Source organism: Coenobita brevimanus, chromosome 23 (assembly GCF_032717465.1).
Source record: "Coenobita brevimanus isolate Jiangsu-jjx chromosome 23, ASM3271746v2, whole genome shotgun sequence".
Taxonomy (NCBI): Eukaryota; Metazoa; Arthropoda; class Malacostraca; order Decapoda; family Coenobitidae; genus Coenobita; species Coenobita brevimanus.
The window spans coordinates 37,469,809-37,489,866 of record NC_136976.1 but is presented as its reverse complement, the minus strand read 5'-3'; the positions used below and the strand labels follow the sequence as shown (position 1 = coordinate 37,489,866).

At 40.6% G+C, this 20,058-nt stretch overlaps 1 protein-coding gene and 1 non-coding gene across 2 annotated transcripts in view; both read right to left on the bottom strand.

The window, feature by feature from the left end:
- melt (ventricular zone expressed PH domain-containing protein melted) overlaps nucleotides 1-20,058 on the bottom strand; it is a 671,576-nt gene that overhangs the window by 90,673 nt on the left and 560,845 nt on the right. Inside the window, exons 17-18 of the mRNA XM_080267230.1 lie at nucleotides 4,166-4,305; nucleotides 3,847-3,975 (exon numbers count right to left, since the gene is read on the bottom strand). Of these exons, the coding sequence (XP_080123356.1) occupies nucleotides 3,847-3,975; nucleotides 4,166-4,305 (269 nt within the window). The remainder of the gene's footprint in view (nucleotides 1-3,846; nucleotides 3,976-4,165; nucleotides 4,306-20,058) is intronic.
- LOC145393106 (5S ribosomal RNA) lies at nucleotides 7,158-7,276 on the bottom strand. The gene has a single exon (XR_013896123.1). It is a non-coding gene; the product is annotated as a 5S ribosomal RNA (ribosomal RNA).

The following is a 20,058-nucleotide window of genomic DNA, read 5'->3' as shown; positions in this document are numbered from 1 at the left end:
TAACTTCTCTGTTCAGCAATATATGAATGTACTTCTGGATATATCATTAACCTATGAATTTTACTGACATTTTTAGTTCTTGATAAGAGAAGGTTGAGAGTACAGTACACCTATTTTTATTTTTGTTCAAAATCCTGGGAATGATATCTAGGGTAGGTAGTGGTACTGTCCATGCAAGAGGAATGTGGTCATGTTCAGTTTGCCAAAAGGGTGTGGGAAGTACTGTAACTCTATTTTGTGCAGTGTCTGTGATAGGTGGGTATATAACAGATGTGGTGGTATTAGAGGTAGGTTGCAAAATAATGCTGATTCTGAGTGTGCAGCATACACAAGCAAAGAGGTGGGAAAGAGTTAATCTTACAGGGGGGTGGAGGTGTCTCTTGAGTGTGTTGAAGAGTTTTGTTATTTGGGTGACATGATATGTGATGGAGGTGGGGCTGGAGCTTGCTTGGTAGCAATGGTAAGGAGTGGTATGAAGAAGTTTTGGGAGTTGTCACCCCTCCTGACACTGAGAGGGCTTTCCTTCCATGCTAAGGCATTTTTGTATGCAGCATGTATTGGGAGTGCAGGTTGAGATATGAGAAGTAAAGGAGAAGCATATCTGTAAATGTACAGAGATGGGAATGATAAGATGGACGTGTAGTGTAGTGTGTCCTTGAATCACAGGCCTGAGGGAATTAGGGTTGTGAATAAAGATCTGAGAGGGAAAATGGGGTTTGAATTTTTAAGTGTCGTTATGAGAATGGGTAGACTGAGATGGTTTGGGCATGTGGCGAGGTGTGAAGATTAAGGGTACAGTTGCTAAAGGCAGACTGAAAAAGATTTGGGACGATGTCACAAAGCATGACCACAGGGTTAAATTAAAGGACTGAAGCGAGAGGCTGCCAGCGATCATGCAACAAGGAGAGCTGCCATTAGGTAAACAAGAACACTGCATGTAAACAAGTTGGAGCTTTATTTAAAAACAAAAACAAAAACAATGTCAGTAAGAGAGATGCCTATCCCAGTCATTTTGGCTACATTTTCTTTGGCACAAACACACAGCAAGTGTTATTAGAGCCAAAATGATAATTCAATCATTCTTGGTCTCAGTGGAAGGAAATTTCCAGTGATAATCTCCAGTAAGTTATCAAAGAGTACCGAACTAGCCAAGGGTATGCTGAGTCGCAAAGTGCCAAATCAATAGGGTGTGAAATCGTTTTCCATTTTTGAGCTTTCTAAAGGCAGCAGCAATTATGATAAAAAAAAAAAAAAAAAAAAAAAAAAAAAATAAAAAAAAATGATAAATCCCTGTTGTACGGGCAGGCACTTTGTACTTCGTCTATCTATCTATTGCCAGACGCCTCAATCCCGTTTGGGGTGGCCACAAACAAATCGCCTCCAAGTCGCCCTGTCCCCCGCCATTTCACTGCCCTGCTCCCAACTCACACACCCCTCTCTCATATACCTCTCCACCCCATCCCTCCATCTCATCCTCGGCCTCCCCCTCCCTTTTCCCCCCTCCACCTCACTCATATACACTCTCTTCGTCAGTCTTTCACCCTCCATCCTCTTCACATGGCCAAACCACCTCAGTGTGTTCCTCATAACGCTTCCTATCACATCCACATCCACACCACAACGCTCCTTTATATCCTCATTCGTCAGCCTGTCTCTCCACGTGACTCCACAGGCTCCTCTTAAATAACTCATTTCCACTGCTCTCACTCTTGACTTGTGTCCTTTCAACAATGTCCAAGCTTCACTTCCGTACGTTAGAGATGGTATCACAATACTGTCATGTAGTAACTTTTTCACTTCCATGCTCACTTCCCTGTTTCTTATCACTGCTTTCAAGGAACCAGCAACCTTTCTTCCCTGCTGTACCCTTTCAAGCACTTCACCCTCCAAACCTCCATCCTTACTCATCACACTACCCAAATACTTAAACGTACTCACATTTTCCAATTCCTCACCATCCAACCTCGCTGTACATTCACTAACTTCACCTCTCTCAAAGACCATCACTTTACTCTTCCCTACATTCACCTTTAGGTTCCGTTTCTTACACACTCTCTCAAACTCATCCACCAAGCCTTGCAGCTCCCCTTCGTCTTCACTCAACAACACAGTATCATCTGCAAACAACAGTACAGGGAGTTTCCAAACACTATCCTCTCTCACCAGGGCCACTCCAACATCCACTACCCTACCTTGTACCTCTTTTATTACCCCATCCATGTACAGATTGAACAACCATGGAGACATGACACATCCCTGTTTCAAACCAACTTTCAAAGAGAAAAATTCACTTAGTTCACCATCCACACACACTGCAGCCTTCGCACCATCGTACATACTCTTCACAGCATTCAACAACTTCCCATCTACTCCATATATTCTTAACACTTTCCACAATCCTTGTCTATCCACCCTGTCATATGCTTTCTCCAAATCCATGAAAGCCGCATACAACTTCTTTCCCTTCTCTAGAAACTTTTCCACTAAAGATTTAAGAATGAATATCTGATCTACACAACCTCTTCCCTTCCTAAAGCCTCCCTGTTCTTCTCCAACTAATTTCTCTGTTCTTTCTCTAACTCTGTTTATAAGTACCCTACCATACACTTTTCCTATTATACTAAGAAGACAAATGCCCCTATGATTACCACACACTTCTTTTACCCCTTTTCCTTTGTACAAGGGAATAATTATACCTGACTTCCAATCCTCCGGGACTCTACCTTCCTCCCTGGCCAATCTGCACATCTTCCACATCCATTCTACCACGATCTCTCCCCCATGCTTCAGCATTTCACCACACACTCCATCAATTCCTGGGGCTTTCCCCGATTTAACTTTCTTCATTGCTTCCACAACTTCTACTGATTTCTTCCTGTCTTCTCACCTCCCTCCTTCTCCCAGCCATTCCCCAGCCACTTATACTCGCATTACTTCCATCCTCTACGTTCAACAATTCCTTAAAGTGTTCTCTCCATCTGCTCACTTTTTCTCCCTTCTCCACTAGTAATCTACCATTTTTATCTTTCACTCCCCTGCTAACTTCACTTCCACCCTGTCTTACTCTTTTCACTTCTCTCCAGAACATTTTCTTACAGTCCCTCCACTTTACACTCAAATTCCTTCCAAATTCCTCATCCACTCTCTTCTTACTCTCTCTTACTAATCTTTTCACCTCTCTCTTCCCTTCCACATATAACTCTCTCTTCCGCCTCTCAACTTCTTCCACGCCCCTATTTCTCATCCATTCATTGTATGCTTTCTTCTTTTGTGCCACAGCCTGTTTCACCTCTTCAGTCCACCACGCTGTTCCTTGCACCCCCCTCCGTCTTCTCTTCCTTCCACACACCACATCACATGCTGCACATATTTCTTTTGTAAATATCTTACACATACCTTCCACGTCTCCCATCTGCTCCAATTCATATTTGCCCAATCGTTCCTCCACTTCTCTCTTATACTCTGCCTTTTTCTCATCCTCTTGTAACCTTTCGTGAAAACATATTATTTGGCCCATTTTGACTGTCAGACTATGTTTAAGAATACTTTAGACACCATGTACTGTGGATTGAACAGAAACTATCTATCCCACACAGTGTACCTGATGACGTATGCACTGTAAACCATGTAATAGGAGAAAGTACTTTACTTAGTGGTAAACAATAAAACAGTGTGAGTTACACTGGTACCTTAATTTCAGACAAACCACTTGAAATATGTCCACATATGTTTTTGAATGGAGTGCTGGTATTGTTTGTGGAATGATATGAAAAACAGAATTCAATCAAAAAGTTACCTTACAACCTTAGGTAAAATGAGGTCAACAGCAATATGTACTGTACTAACCTTTGCAGATGGAAAGGCAGATGTTACCAAAGTAACAAATGTCTTGGTGTCACATTTCAGAATGTCCCAACAATTCTTAAGGCTGCTCACTTGCATTTCTCGTGTACTCAATGCAACACATGATCGAGCCTAAAAAAATATTAATAAATTTTATTAAGATATAAATCAGCATTCACTTTCTCCCACAAATAATACCTGAAGCTGCTTTATTCACTGTTGGTAACATGTTTATAAAAATATTTATCTCACTCACTATTCAATGCAAAACATAGTAACACTTGGATGAATACTGAACAACATTAACATTGAATTACTATACCTGAAGAGCAAGGAACATTAGATGTATCCATATCCTTGGGTTTCTGGTTTTCATTGTAAAAAAGTGCTTATTATACAGACAATGTTCTCCTTTACCTTGACATGCAAAGTAGAGCTTGGCATGTTTTTTATTTTTTCTTTCTGAAAAAAGAAAAAAGAAAAAAGTAAACCTTCTTTTACACACAAACACATATAGATAGACAGACAAATAGACAGAAAGATACTGTGTGTTAACAAAGGATGATTAGAAAACAATTTATGGATGCCTAAACAAACTGAATTTTAGTGACTGGATGACAGGTAAAATAAAATGAAAGACTGTCCCACAGATGAACCACTATACACTGCTCCTATCAATGCTGATATGATTAAAACCAAATGATATTAATCAAGTAATTTTAATCAATTATAATCTGAAATAAAAGTCACTGGTCATAGTCAAAAGTCCTTTTACTTTAAATGAAATGGTCCAAAAAAGCATTTTACACTATTCTGTGTATTGTGTGTCATTAATTACCATTAAAACTCTGTTAACATCATTCAGGTAGACAGTCATGTAACACAAAGGAGCAGTTCAGGATCTGTTGCTACCTCTTGAGACATGACTTGTATACTTATATAATGGACCTCCTCCGGTGCCTAAAACTCAGTAACTATCAACTTTGCAAGTTTATGAGGCGACGTATACTTTTTTGGAGGGGGGGGGGGCATTCTTTGTTTATGTATGACTCTAAAGGTATCTTTATACTCAGTCTTATCGTCTGTTATCTGTGTGTCACTGGTGCTGGAGAGGGATGCCTTCACATGGTGTCACTGGTATAACTGAGCAGCTCTGCTGCCCAATTACATAAATGTTCAACTCCCTCCCTATCCCCTAAAAGGAGGATGGTGCACTGCAAAAGAAGGGCAACTTGAGCCTTCAGTCCACCAGGTTCACATCTATATCAACCTGCCCCACAACTTCAACATTATCACACTACACCACATGTACTGTATTCATGTGGCTGTTATGGTTTTACTTATGCTTCTATTTGCAAGACTTGTCAGAAAGTAGTGCCCTAATAACTGTACCCCTTCCTGAGTCATTGCAATGGTTATGGGTAACTTATGTCACTTGGAAGAAAAGAGCAGTATCAATGAACAGACATCAGCAAAGATACTTACTTCTTGTGAACTTTCTCCTGGTAACTAGCTGTGATCAGACTGCCCCAGGCATCGATTAGTATTGTGGTGCATGCTGACTGTCAGTCATTCTTTTCCAACAGCTTACCTCAAAGAGCACCTATTGGGAGCTGTGTCCTTCTGTGGCTCTTTTTTGGCTATTTAGCCTGAATCCTATAGTTAAAACATCCATGAGCTGCTAAAGGTCATGTATCTTTGGGGTTTAACTACAGCTACCACAAATTGACTTAGAACCTCCCCCCCACAAGGTATACAGTGCTTGTCAGAAGTATCGAGCGCCCTGCGTCCCTCCTACGAAACAAACCTTTCAACATTGGAAAAACATATAAATAATGCATTTTATTTACCTTTAGTGCTTCGTAGGGTATCCTTTACGCTTCTTCACAGACCTGACACGTCTTGGAAGTGAAAGGGCGAGGCTCCTGAGGTGCTGGAGGGGTATTTTGTCCCAGGAGTCACAAATGGCGGGTTCCAGCTTAGGCAGAGCTCACGTCCTTCCCTTGGAGAGACTTCTTTACGAGGTACCAGAGGTTTTCAATCGGGTTGAGGTCTGGGCTATTTCCTGGCCAGTCTGTCATGAATGATACCTCGCAGTCACGAAGCCAATTGGTGACCGATTTGGCCTTGTGGGCAGGTGCACCGTCCTGCTGAAACACTCGTGCACCTGTGAGCTCAAAGGAGTCTGGTAAATGATCACACAGAAGCTCCAGGTAAACATCCTGATTCAATCCAATGTTCTTGGGAAGCACAAGCTTCCCCAAACCTTGACCAGAAAAACAACCCCATACCATGAGTGAATCAGGATGTTTAACTGTGCTTTCAACATACCGTGGGTCAAGTGGGTCACTACCTTTGCGCCGGTACACACGTGCTCCTCTGTTACAGGTGACACTAAACGTTGCCTCATCAGACCACAACACTGACAACCATTGCTCTTCACCCCAGTTAAGATATTTATTAGCAAAGGCAAGCCTACGAAGTCGCTGGTTTTTTGTGAGAAGAGGCTTCTTCACAGGCCTGTGACTTGTGTAACCAAGTTCATGGACCCTATGAGACACTGTTCCCACAGACACCTCACCAAACACTTCCGGGTTGCTCTCCTTTGTTTTCCTTGCACTCACACGAGGATTAAACTCCACTGCACGTTTTAAAACATTAACAGACCTTGGGGAAGTTTTCCTAAGCCTACCAGACCACGGTTTCATTGTGGGAACTTCACCACTGTTTTCCATTCGAAACCGCGCGCACCACCGACGCACTGTTGATCGAGCCACACCAACCAATTCACTAATTTCCTTTGTCTGGTGGCCTGCCTCCTTTAGAGCAATGATCTGGGATGTGATTTCACTCGATAGTTCATGGGTAGGTGCCATAACAAAGTGGCGAAAGCCAAAACACTGCAGGACACTCGGTAAAAAATGGCGCAAAAAGAGAGGGAGACGCAGCGGAGTTCCTCTCTCTCAGGCAGCCCGTGCGCAACTGAGGCGGGAACGAACCAGCGCGTCGGAAGGCCTCAGGCTACCATGACGCCATGCTAGCGCCGCAAACTTGTGGCTCAATTTTTACCACCAAAAATGGGCGATTCTTTTTTGGCCATAAGTATTGCGCGCCCAGCAGTAGGAGCTTGATAATTTTGACGAGCACTGTATGTTAAAAAACACAAGAATTATAGTATATCAAACAGTTTGTTCATGATATGCCATTCATTGCCAGACGCCATGTATCCCAAACGGGGTGGTCAAGGGCTCAGAGTTAATTGTTTTACAGGGAGGGGCACCAATCCTCCACCAACCCCACTTGACACGTAGGGATGCCAACAGCATCTGGTGTTCTCAGGCAGTCACCCATCAAAGTACTAACCAGATCCAACGTTGCTTAACTTCGCTGATCGGATGGGAAGCGGTGTACTCAACGTGGTATGGCCGTTTAATATGAAATCATGTTTCCCTTGTTTTTCAGGACCAGTTGGATGTATTTTGGCAGGGAATCACTTAGATCTCTGAGGTAATCTAAGGCCATTTCTTTGTACCAAACATTTATCAGTTCAGTCTTGAGGTTGTCCTGATTGGGTGTCTTCTTCTCTCCCATGATTTTCTTCATCTCTGCCCGGCACTTTTCTATTGGATTTAGATCCAGATTGTTGCCAGGCCAGTCAAGGACCTCAATCCGATTATCCTGAAGCCAGTTTGTCACCTTTCTTGAGTTGTGACATGGAGCTGAATCGTGCATGAAAAAGTTGCACCCGTGAATAGCATAAAAGTTTAACAAATGATCTTTCAGAACTTGAATGTACCAGCCACCATTCATCATCAAGTTCTTAGGAAGAAAGAAGAGGCCTCCCTTTCCCATTTCACCTGAAAAACAGCCCCATACCATTACTGATTGTGGGTGCTTAACAGTTGGCACCATGTAAACAGGGTCATATTGACTATGGGAAGCAGGGCAATGAACCTTGGCAGAATGCACCTGGAACACTTGAAATGTGCTTTCATCAGAAAACATAACTTTTCTCCACTCATCTGATATCCAGTGTGCATAATTCTCAGCACACTGAATGCGATGCTTCTTCATGTGGTCAGTGAGAAGTGGTTTCCTGGCTGTGGTGCAGCTTGGCAAACCTAGCTCCTTCTGCAAGCAGTATTGGATAGTTCGAACTGAGACGTCTTGTAACAGCTGGGGATGCATTCTCTTCAATTTTGCTGCTGTCAGTCAAGGATTCTTGATTACTTCCCTCTTCAGAAGTGTATCTATACCTCTGGAAGTCGTCCTCTTCTTTCCACTGCCATGCTTGTGCTCTGGTACAACATCAGGTGGCAGACCACACGTCGCAGCAAGAATCTTCATGACGGTCGACTTTGCACGTCCAGTACGTTCACAAATCGTCTTGATAGGGACATTAAGCTGCTTCCATGCAATGATATGGACCCTCTCATCCCTTGAGCAGTACTTTCCAGGCATGACAACTCGACTCTAGGAAAATAACAGGGCAAACAGTAATGCATACGAAAAAAGAGGGAGGTGCACGCTCAGAGTGACGGGAACATATACTCCAGCTCTCACTTCTGAGCAAGCACTGATGTGATGAGTGTTTCATCACCTCCCGCCAACACCAGAGGACGTGACAGTTACTTCTTGCCCCCAAAATTCACTTGGTAGAGGTGGAAACACAAAACAAAGACAGACAACTATCCCATAGTAATTCTGTGCGTAGGTCCTAAGTCAATTTGCTGTGGGTGTATGAGTTTCTACTGAGTTCTGCGTAGGCATGAAGTTGAGGCCAAGCCTCAGGCCATGAGGTTAAGGCCAACCTATTTCAACAGGGCTCATGAGGACTAAGTTTAACTATCATGTGTGTGTGTGTGTGTGTGTGTGTGTGTGTGTTCTTACCTAATTGTATCTTTACAGGAATGAGTCAAGCTCGTACTGTCCCGTGTCTTAAACCATATTTATCATACATATCCTTAAATTTGTGAATTGTTTTGGCACACACTATTTCATTCGGTAGTGCATTCCATTGATCAATTGCTCTGTTTGGGAACCTGAATTTCCTTACGTCTTTATCACCTCTCTTCTTATGCAGTTTTTTGCAGTGTCCTCTTGCTGATGCTTCTCCAAATGTTAAGTAATCATTTATGTCTATTTTCTCCTTTCCTGATATGCACTTATATAGCATTATCATGTCACCTCTTTTCCTTCTCTCCTGTAGTGTTGGTAGATTCAGTTTATTTAGTTTTTCTTCGTAGCTTAGGTCCCTTAAGCTTGGTATCCATCTTGTAGCAGCCCTTTGAACTTTTTGAATCTTGTCTATATGCTTTTTGAGATGAGGACTCCAGACTACTGATGCATATTCCAGGATTGGTCTAATGAATGATGTTATTATCCTTCTTAGCATGTCTTCATTTATGTATGTGAATGCTATTCTCATATTTGCAAGCAGTGTATACATGTTCCGTACCTTCTCGCTGATGCGGTCAGCCGGAGATAGTCTGTTATTGATAATCACACCTAGGTCTTTCTCTCTTTCTGATGTGTATAGGGTTTTATTTCCTAACTTATAATCCCAATCAGGTCTTTTTCCACTTTTACCAAACTTGATTACATGACACTTGTCCACATTGAATTCCATTTGCCATGTACTACTCCATTCATGAAGTTTATTTAATTCTTCTTGTAGCTCCTTGCAAGAGTCTATGCTAGTAATTCTCCTTTGTATTTTTGCAACATCTGCAAACATATTCAGATAGCTCTCATTTCCAGTGTTACTGTTTATATCATTTATATACACTAAAAACATGATTGGTGCCAGCACTAAACCCTATGGTACTCCACTAGTCACTTCTTTCCATGATGAGTAGTTTCCTCTTAGTACTGTCCTCATTTCTCTTTTTATGAGAAAGTCTTGCATCCAACAAAACAGTTTGCCTCGAATTCCTCCTTGATGGTACAGTTTCCATAAAAGTCTTTGGTGTGGTACTGTGTCAAAAGCTTTCTTGAAATCTAAATAGATACTGTCCACCCATCCTTCCCTTTCCTGTATTGTGTTTGTTACTCTGTCATAGTAGCTCAAAAGATTAGTAACACATGATTTTCCTTTTCTGAAACCAAACTGTCTTTCTGTTATCATACTGTGTTCTTCTAGATGATTTACCCAAGCTTTTCTTATAAGCTTTTCTAATACCTTGCTTACAACACTGGTCAGTGATACTGGTCGGTAGTTGAGTGGATTTTGTCTGTTTCCTTTCTTGAATAAGGGGACAATATTTGCTTTTTTCCAAATATCAGGTAGTTTTCCTTGACTCAAGGATTTCTTGAAAATTAAAAATAATGGTTTACATAACTCCTTTGCACATTCTCGTAATACCCAACATGAAATTTCATCAGGACCACTTGCTTTTCCTCTGTCTAATCTACTTAACTCCTCCTGTATTACTTTTTCTGCTATTTGTATACCTGGTAGTATGTGTGGACATGCGTGTTCCACATAGTCCCTCTCAAAATTTTTTTCTTCTGTAAAAACTAATTGGAAATTCTTATTTAGTGCTTCACAAATATCTTTCCCTTGTGTATAAGTGATTCCCTCATCCGTAATGGATTGTATTATATCTTTTACTTTGGTTTTCCTTCTGATATAGCTGTAAAACAGCTTTGGTTGATCACTACTTTTATTTATTATATCCTCCTCAAACTATTTTTGGGCTTCCCTCCTTATTCTTGTATAGTCGTTTCTTGCCTGTTTGTAATTATTATACGCCCTTTCACTATTGTGTCTTCTGTATCCATTCCACAACAAATCTCTTCTTTCTTTTGATTTTTTACATTCTGTATTGAACCATTTCTGTATTTTCTTATCTGCTTCTTTGTGCTGTGGGATGTACTTCTGGACTCCTATTTCATAAAATTCACAAAATTTTTTATATACAGCATTTAAATCTTGTCCTCTAAGCTCATTTTCCCAATCAACTTCTAAGAAATACTTCTTTAGGTCTTGATAATTTCCCTTTTTATAGTTTAGGCTCTTTTTGTAACTGTCATTGCTGTTTACTATGTCATATGCTACCCTGAAGTTATAATTTAGTACTGCATGATTGCTTTTACCGAGTTGACGGTGATATATTAAACTGTCAATATCATTTTCTTGCCTTGTAAATACTAGATCTAGCACTGAAGGTACATCAAGTCCTCTTTTTCTGGTGGTTTCCCTCACATGTTGCATTAAGAAAAACTCTTGTACGAGATCCAGGAGCTTTTGGTCCCAACAGCTTTCTTGGCTATTTATATCTAGAGTATTCCAATTTATATTTGTATTGAAATCCCCAGTTAGTATAATTCTTTCCGATTTCTCTTCCATTTTATGTAGCAATGATCTTATACTTTGAATTGTGCTCTCTGCCAGGTCCTCATATTCATCTCTTTCCCATGTGTTTGATCTGGGTGGCATGTACAAATTGGCTACAATTACTTTACCTTCAGATGTGTCGATCTCTACTGCAATCAGTTCTACTTGTGATGGTATATCTAGTTTTATTTCCTTGACTTTTAGATTTTTCTTAGTTAATATTATAATTCCCCCTCCTTTTTTTAAATTTCTGTCTCTTCTCCATATATTGTATTCCTCTAAGTTTAGTATGTCATTGGATATCCTTGGTGTTAATTTTGTCTTAGTTAGGCATATTATTTGTGGTTCATTTTCTCTGACATAATCATTCATCTCTAGTAATTTAGATACCATTCCATCCACATTTGAGTACATCAACTATATCATCTTGTTTATATACTTGTCATGACATGGTTCTACTACCTTCCTCCTTTTTCTTCCATCCTGTTTGTGTACCACTTTCGTACCTGCAATCCTATTACTTTGTAAAAAAATTTCTTCTTCTCCTCTTCTGATCTTCCCTCATTTTTTGTTTTTGCTTCCTCCCTTTTCTCTTTCAGTAATTCCAGTTCCTCTTGTGTTAGGCATCGTTTTATCCATACATTTTTGAACTCCTCTTTTTCCATAAGATTCTTTGCATTTTTTAGTATCTCTTCCACAGTGTTTACACTCTGGAAAGTCACCTTTAGAGGTCTTCTCTTGCTTTTCTCGTATTTCCCTAACCTTTAGTGTTCTTCTATGTCTTTACTACAGATTTCCTCTGATACTTCTTTCAGTAAGCTCATTACATTTGCCATCTCCTTTTTGTGTCTAGTGATCTTGTTTTTAACTTCTTCCTCTTCTATACCAGTGATTACTATTGATTTGTTTATCTCTACTGAATCTCTGACTAATTTTGGATTGTTTTGGATTATTCTTTTCACTTCCTTTTTAATGCTTTTTTCGTCCACCCTTGTTTCTAAGTCTTTCTTTACTTTCACCATTTCAGCATACGTGGGTTCAACATCATTTTTGTAGCTTTGCACAGCTTCATTCACCTGTGTTATCTTCTCCTCAATATCACTGCTCTGGTCCATAAGACTGCTTGCTTGCCTAATTGTCTCCGTGTCATTTTTGAACTCTTCCATAACACTCGTGATTGACTACTGTACAGTACTTGCCATTTCACTCACTTTCTTCTTAAGCGTACTCAATTCCACTGTTAGTTCACTGATGGTTGTGTCTTTCTTATTGGCCTCCCTTCCTAGTTTTTCTATCTTTTCCTTTTGCAAGTGCATTTGCTTCTTTATTTCATCAATTTCATTTTTGAAAGCCATTTCTAGTTTGTGTACACGTTCAGCCAGTCTATTGTGAGTCTCCACTTCAACCAGTTCTTGGTAGAAATCATCATTTTGCTTTTTACTTTTATCCCTTTTCTTTTCCAAATTTGTTTTACTGAAGTATGTATCCATTTTGTAATACTAAATGAACAGAATATGTACTTACAGAGTATGTACACTTTCCCCGTGTTGCTGTAGTCTAAACAAACCCAGCTGACTCAGCACATTTTTTTTCCTCGTGGTTATTCGTTCTGTTTGAACTAGTCTTGTTTAAACTTATTATTTCTTTTCCTTTTAATAATGAAAATCATTTAGTCTAACCTAGTACAGAGCTTGACTCATTCAAAGATACTAATTTAGGTAATGCCACTGGCCATGTTGGTTGGTACGGAGCGCCGATGACAAACGTCTACCTCCGATTACTCCCTGTGTGTGTGTGTGTGTGTGTGTGTGTGTGTGTGTGTGTGTTTACCTATTTGCAGTATACAGAAATTGAGCAATGCTCGTGTTGTCCTGTCTCCATATCCACATTTATCAAGTCTACCTTTACACACATGAATGTTTTTCTCATGCACCACCTTTTCGTCTAAGTCATTCCAAATACTTATGTATTTACCTAATATACCTAACTGTGATACACACGGAATGTGCTATGCTCGTGGGTTTCCGTTGCGTTTCTCAATAAGTCAAATTTAGCTTTAAACTCGTTTAAGTTTTTAGACTGGACGATCTCTTTGTCCAGGCTATTCCATAAGTCTATACTTCTGTAAGGAAAGATATATTTCTTGATATCCTTCAAGCAGCCTGACTTTTTCAATTTCATTCCGTGTCCTCTTGTTGCTCTCTTATCCCATACAAACAGATCTTCTTTGTCAATTTTATCTACTCCCACCATGGTCCTGAACACTGCAATCATGTCTCCCCTCTTTCTCCTTTCCTCTAAGGAAGGCAAATCCAGCTTTTCCAGCCTTTCTCTGTATGACAGGTCTGCCAGACTGGGGATCATCTTGGTTGCTGTTCTTTGTATTCTCTCAATCTTGTTTATATCTTCCTTTTTGTGTGGGGACCACACTACTGCTGCATATTCTAACCTGGGGCGGATCATGGCCACTATCAATTTTTTCATCATCTCCTCATCCGAATAATGAAATGCTACTCTTAAGTTAGTCAAGAGTTTATAAGTCTCTCCAACTATCTTGTTAATGTGCTTTTCTGGTGACAAACTATCATGGACCAGCACTCCCAAATCTTTCTCTTCTCTCATTTTTGTGATTAATTCATTACCCAAGAAATAATTCAGTGGTGGCCTCCTGGTATTTTTACCAATTTCCAATATTTTACATTTCTTTACATTAAATTCTTCCTTAGTCTTTATCATTCTTTTTCTGTGCCTGCCCTACTCTCTTCCTATTTCTCCCATCTTTCCTGTCACTACTTAATGTTTTTCTCTCCGTTACAGGTGGCTTTACATTGAGTGACAAGCCAAATGGTTTCCTGTAAGCCAAGAAACCATTTACAACGCTGGGTGGTAACCATATAACCAAACCATACGTGCTGGCAAACTACTTAGCAGGCAGATGTGCACACGTAACATTTGCCAGTCAGTCTTCTAACATCAGAAACTTCTCAAACGGCGTCCCCCAAGGATCTGTTTTGTCCCCTACACTCTTTAACCTATACATGCACGACGTACCCACACCCCACACACCACAGATACACATAGCTTCTTATGCAGATGATATAACACTTACATGTACACACCAAAACGCAAAGACAGCTGCACACATCATTCAACCTTACCTCAACACACTACACGAATGGTTCACCACAAACAGGCTCCAAATAGCCCCAGCCAAATCTACAGTGACCCTTCTCACAAACTGGACAGCAGAACAGTCACATCCCACACCTCACCATAAACAACACTCCCTTACCACACACACACACACACACAAAATCCTTGGTGTAACATACAATACATCAATGTCATTTAAACAACACATCACAAACATTAAAAATAAAATAACACCAAGACTCAATGCTTTGAGGTCACTTGCCCATACAACATTCGGACACAATAAAGAAACCACCGCCACAGTATACAAACAATACATACGTTCAGTGATGAATTATGCAAGCCCTGCCTGGACTTCTAACCTCACCAAAACACACTACAACACTCTACAGACCATACAGAACAAGGCCCTAAAAATAATCACAGGCTGCACAGCTACTACACCCACAGACCACCTACATCAAGAAACCAAAGTCCTCAAAGTCAAGGATCACCTAGACATGAGAGGCACCCAGTTCCTTGCTGCAGCCTCCACAAACCCACAACATCCACTACAGTACATGGCAACACATCCACCCACACCAAGGAACATCAAAACACCCAGCACACGATATCATACACAAATACTGTCATCTCTCCCCCCTCGCCCACCTCAGACCAGCTTCCAGAAGCACATCTACACTCAGATCACTCGCCGCTCCATTCAGTCACTTAAAGACAACACACAGCTGCATGCACGGCCTCCTGACATCCACCCTTCTGAATCCTATCTTCCCCGTGAGGACAGGGTCCACCTGGCCAGGCTGAGATGTGGGCACCATCCAGCCCTCTTAAGCTACCAGAGGAGGCTGGATGACTCCGTCGCTGATGCCTGTCCAGGATGCAACACAGCACCCCATACTATTAAGCACATTATGGAAGACTGCGTTCCACACAATCACCTACGCCAACAACACAACATACATTCCTTGAGAGCTCTGTGGGAAAGCCCGGTCTCGGCCATGGCCTTCCTAAGGGACTCGGGGCTGTTCAGCCACACTGCCTAGGGAACAACTACTACTACTACTACCATACATGCTCCCTACGTGTCAAGTGGGTTGGTGGAGAGTTAGTGCCCCTCCCTCTAAAACAAATAACTCAGAGTCAAATGGCCGCCCCATATGGGATTATGGTGTCTGGCAATAGACAGATAGATAAAAATTTCATTTCCCACGTCTGGCTCCAATCATGTATCCTCTCCAGATCCTCCTGCAGCATTTTACAATCCTCCTCAACCTCTACCTTCCTCAAGATCTTTACATCATCAACAAACAGACTTGCATAACTGTTCACTCCATCTACCATATCATTTACGTAAATCAGGAACATTACTAGCGCCAACACCGAGCCTTGAGGGACTCCACTTGCTACTTCCCTCCATCCAGACATCCTATCCTTTATTACTGTCCTCATTTGTCTGTCTCTCAAAAAGTCTCTCATCCATTCCAGAAGTTTCCCCTTCAGTCCTCCTATATACAGTACAATCCCAGTTAACCGGGTGGCTTGGGGAATTTACCTTCCCGGTTACAGATTTTTCCCGTATTTCTGATTTTCAAGTCAAATCTATACAAAGGCTATCACAGCAGTAAATACAGTTCAGGTACTCACCAGTCACATTAGGGGTTACACTAAGAGATTCCGCCTGAAAAACTGCCTTGTAAACACACACCATGGTCATAACGGACGTGCGTGCAATGTCTAGCAATTTGCAGTACTGCAAATTGCACCAGTCCATTGTTTACCGAATTACTGTATTCATTATATGTACTGTACCCATAAAAATTGAAAAATAAAATAAAGAAATAAAAGCTTGAACATTTATTAGTGAACTGATGATGTGTTAAGACTGCACTGTAGAATTATCATGACACCTGTGCCCCAACGTGAGTTTGTTTACGTTTCCGACTGTTCTTCTTCTTCCCCACCTGACCTCCATCACTTCACCCCTCACCCGCCACTCAGCTGTTTTGCAAAAAATAAAATAAATGATGTACGTATGAAATGCAGGCATATTATTAATTTATTTTTCTTCCAACAAAGTAAACTTTCATTCCTATTAACATTTATGTTCAGCCATTAGTGTTTTATAATGTTCGTCTTTTTCAAGACTGTTGCATATGTCCAGCTTCTGTTTCTAGGTAAGCACGATACGCTTACGTTTAGTTTGCACTTTAGGCATTTTGGAGTGTACAAATTACCGTCTATCAGAGGAACAAAATAGCAAGAGAGCTTGTTTACTGTCTGGTGGCAAAATGCAGACTGGTGATTTTTGGAGGGTGTGGAGGATGACTGAATTCAAGTAGGGGAAAGAGGGGGAGAGGAGGGGTGGTTAAGAGGATTTGCTAGGGATTTACATAAGCCGGAAATGCCTTCACCTCACTTTGTCTGACTTCACCCAGCCTCGCGTGACACAATCAAACGGCGGTTTGGCGGTCCATTCAAATTGACGCACAGTTATAACTTACTGACATTTTTACCAGCCCTTGAATTTTCCCGTTGTTCTGAGTATTCCATTTGTCTGGATATCGGATAGCTGGGATTGTACTGTATTCTAGTTTCCACATTAGTCTCTTATGAGATACTTGTCAAAGGCCTTCTCTAAGTCTAAGTACACACAATCCACCCAACCATCTCTCTCCTGTACCACGTCAATCGCTCTTGAGTAAAAGCTCAACAAGTTAGAAACACATGACCTTCCACTTCTGAATCCAAACTGACATTCAGCCAAAATATTCATCTCTTCCAGATATTTTATCCATCTGTCTTTCAAGATTCTCTCGTACAATTTTGTGACCATGCTGGTTAGAGACACTGGTCTATAATTCAGGGGTTCTTCCCTGTTTCCTCCCTTATAAATTGGTACCACATTTGCCCTCTTCCATTCTTGTGGCACTTTCCCCTCTTCCAGAGAACACATGATTAAACTGTGAATATTATCCGCCAGTTGTTCTCTGCATTCCTTCAGTACCCAATTAGAAATTCCATCAGGTCTTGGGGCTTTCCTTACATCTTGAGTCTCCAGTAATTTATACACTTCCTGTACGTCCACTTTCATGTCTTTTATCACTGGTACATTTCTAATCGCTCCCTCCCCTTCCACGAACTCATTTTCTTTAGTGAAAACCGATTGGAAACATTTGTTCATTATTTCAGCTTGCACTGTTGCATCTTTATAGACCTCTCCTTTTACTTTCAGTTTGGTGATTCCTTCCTTTTGTTTCAGTTTGCCACTAACAAATCTATAAAACAGTTTGGGTTAATTCTTGCATTTGTCTATTATAGCTTGTTCAAAATTCCTTTCTTCTTCTCTACGTATTCTTGTGTATTCATTTCTAATTCTTTTATATTCTTCCTTTGTTCTGCTGTTACCTCTCTTTCTCCAATTGTTCCATGCCTTATCTCTCTCTTTGTGTGTGTGTGTGTGTGTGTGTGTGTGTGTGTGTGTGTGTGTGTGTGTGTGTGTGTGTGTATTTACCTATTTGTAGTATACAGGAATTGAGCAATGCTCGTGTTGTCCTGTCTCCATATCAACATTTATCAAGTCTACCTTTACACACATGAATGTTTTTCTCATGCACCACCTCTTTGTCTAAGTCGTTCCAAATATTTAAGTATTTACCTAATATACCTAATTGTGATATACACGGAATGTACTATGCTCGTGGGTTTCCGTCGCTGTTTCTCAATAAGTCGAATTTAGCTTTAAACTCGTTTAAGTTTTTAGACTGGACGATCTCTTTGTCCAGGCTATTCCATAAGTCTATACTTCTGTAAGGAAAGATATATTTCTTGATATCCTTCAAGCAGCTTGACTTTTTCAATTTCACTCCGTGTCCTCTTCTTGCTCTCTTATCCCATACAAACAGGTCTTCTTTGTCAATTTTATCTACTCCCACCATGGTCCTGAACACCACAATCATGTCTCCCCTCTTTCTCCTTTCCTCTAACGAAGGCAAATCCAGTTTTTCCAGCCTCTCTCTGTATGACAGGTCTGTCAGACTGGGGACCATTTTGGTTGCTGTTATTTGTATTCTCTCAATCTTGTTTATATCATTCTTTTTGTGTGGGGACCACACTACCGCTGCATATTCTAACCTGGGGCGGATCATGGCCACTATCAATTTTTTCATCATTTCCTCATCCATATAATGAAATGCTACTCTTATGTTAATCAAGAGTTTATAAGTCTCTCCAACTATCTTGTTAATGTGCTTTTCTGGTGACAAACTATCTTGGACCAGCACTCCCAAATCTTTCTCTTCTCTCCTTTTTGTGATTAATTCATTACCCAAAAAATAATTCAGTGATGGACTCCTGGTACTTTTACCCATTTCCAATATTTTACATTTCTTTACATTAAATTTCATTTCCCACGTCCGGCTCCAATTGTGTATCCTATCCAAATCCTCCTGCAGTTTTTTACAATCCTCCTCAACCTCTATCTTCCTCAAGATCTTTACATCATCAGCAAACAGACTTGCATAACTGTTCACTCCATCTACCATATCATTTACGTAAATCAGGAACATTACTGGCGCCAACACTGAGCCTTTAGGGACTCCACTTGTTACTTCCTCCATCCAGACATCTTTTCCTTTATTACTGTCCTCATTTGTCTGTCTCTCAAAAAGTCTCTCATCCATTCCAGAAGTTTCCCCTTTAGTCCTCCTATATATTCTAGTTTCCACATTAGTCTCTTATGAGGTACCTTGTCAAAGGCCTTCTCTAAGTACACACAATCCACCCAACCATCTCTCTCCTGTACCACATCAATCGCTCTTGAGTAAAAGCTCAACAAGTTAGAAACACATGACCTTCCACTTCTGAATCCAAACTGACATTCAGCCAAAATATTCATCTCTTCCAGATATTTTATCCATCTGTCTTTCAGGATTCTCTCACACAATTTTGCGACCATGCTGGTTAGAGACACTGGTCTATAATTGAGGGGTTCTTCCCTGTTTCCTCCCTTGTAAATTAGTACCACATTTGCCCTCTTCCATTCTTTTGGCACTCTCCCCTCTTCCAGTGAGCATACAATTAAGCTGTGAATTTTATCCGCCAGTTGTTCTCTGCATTCCTTCAGTACCCAATTAGAAATTCCATCAGGTCCTGGGGCTTTCCTTACATCTTGAGTTTCCAGTAATTTATACACTTCCTGTACCTCCACTTTTATATCTTTCATCACCGGAACATTTCTAATCACTCCTTCCCCTTCCACAAGCTCCTTTTCTTTAGTGAAAACTGACTGGAAGCGTTTGTTCATTATTTCTGCTTGCATTGCCGCATCCTTAAAGACCTCTCCTTCTACTTTCAGTTTGGTGATTCCTTCCTTTTGTTTCAGTTTGCCATTAACAAATCTATAAAACAGTTTGGGTTCATCCTTGCATTTGTCAATTATACCTTTTTCAAAATTCCTTTCTTCTTCTCTACGTATTCTTGTGTATTCATTTCTTGTTCTTTTATATTCTTCCTTTGTTCTGTCGTTACCTCTCTTTCTCCAATTGTTCCACGCCTTATCTCTCTCTTTTTTTGCTATCATACACCTTCTATTAAACCACTCCTTTTTCCTGTTTTCTTTTCCTCTTACTCTTGGTACAAATTTTTCCACTCCCAAATTATAGAGGTCTAGAAAGATATCCCACTTCCTCTGTATCTCTCTTGTTTCTCTGAATTTTCTCCAA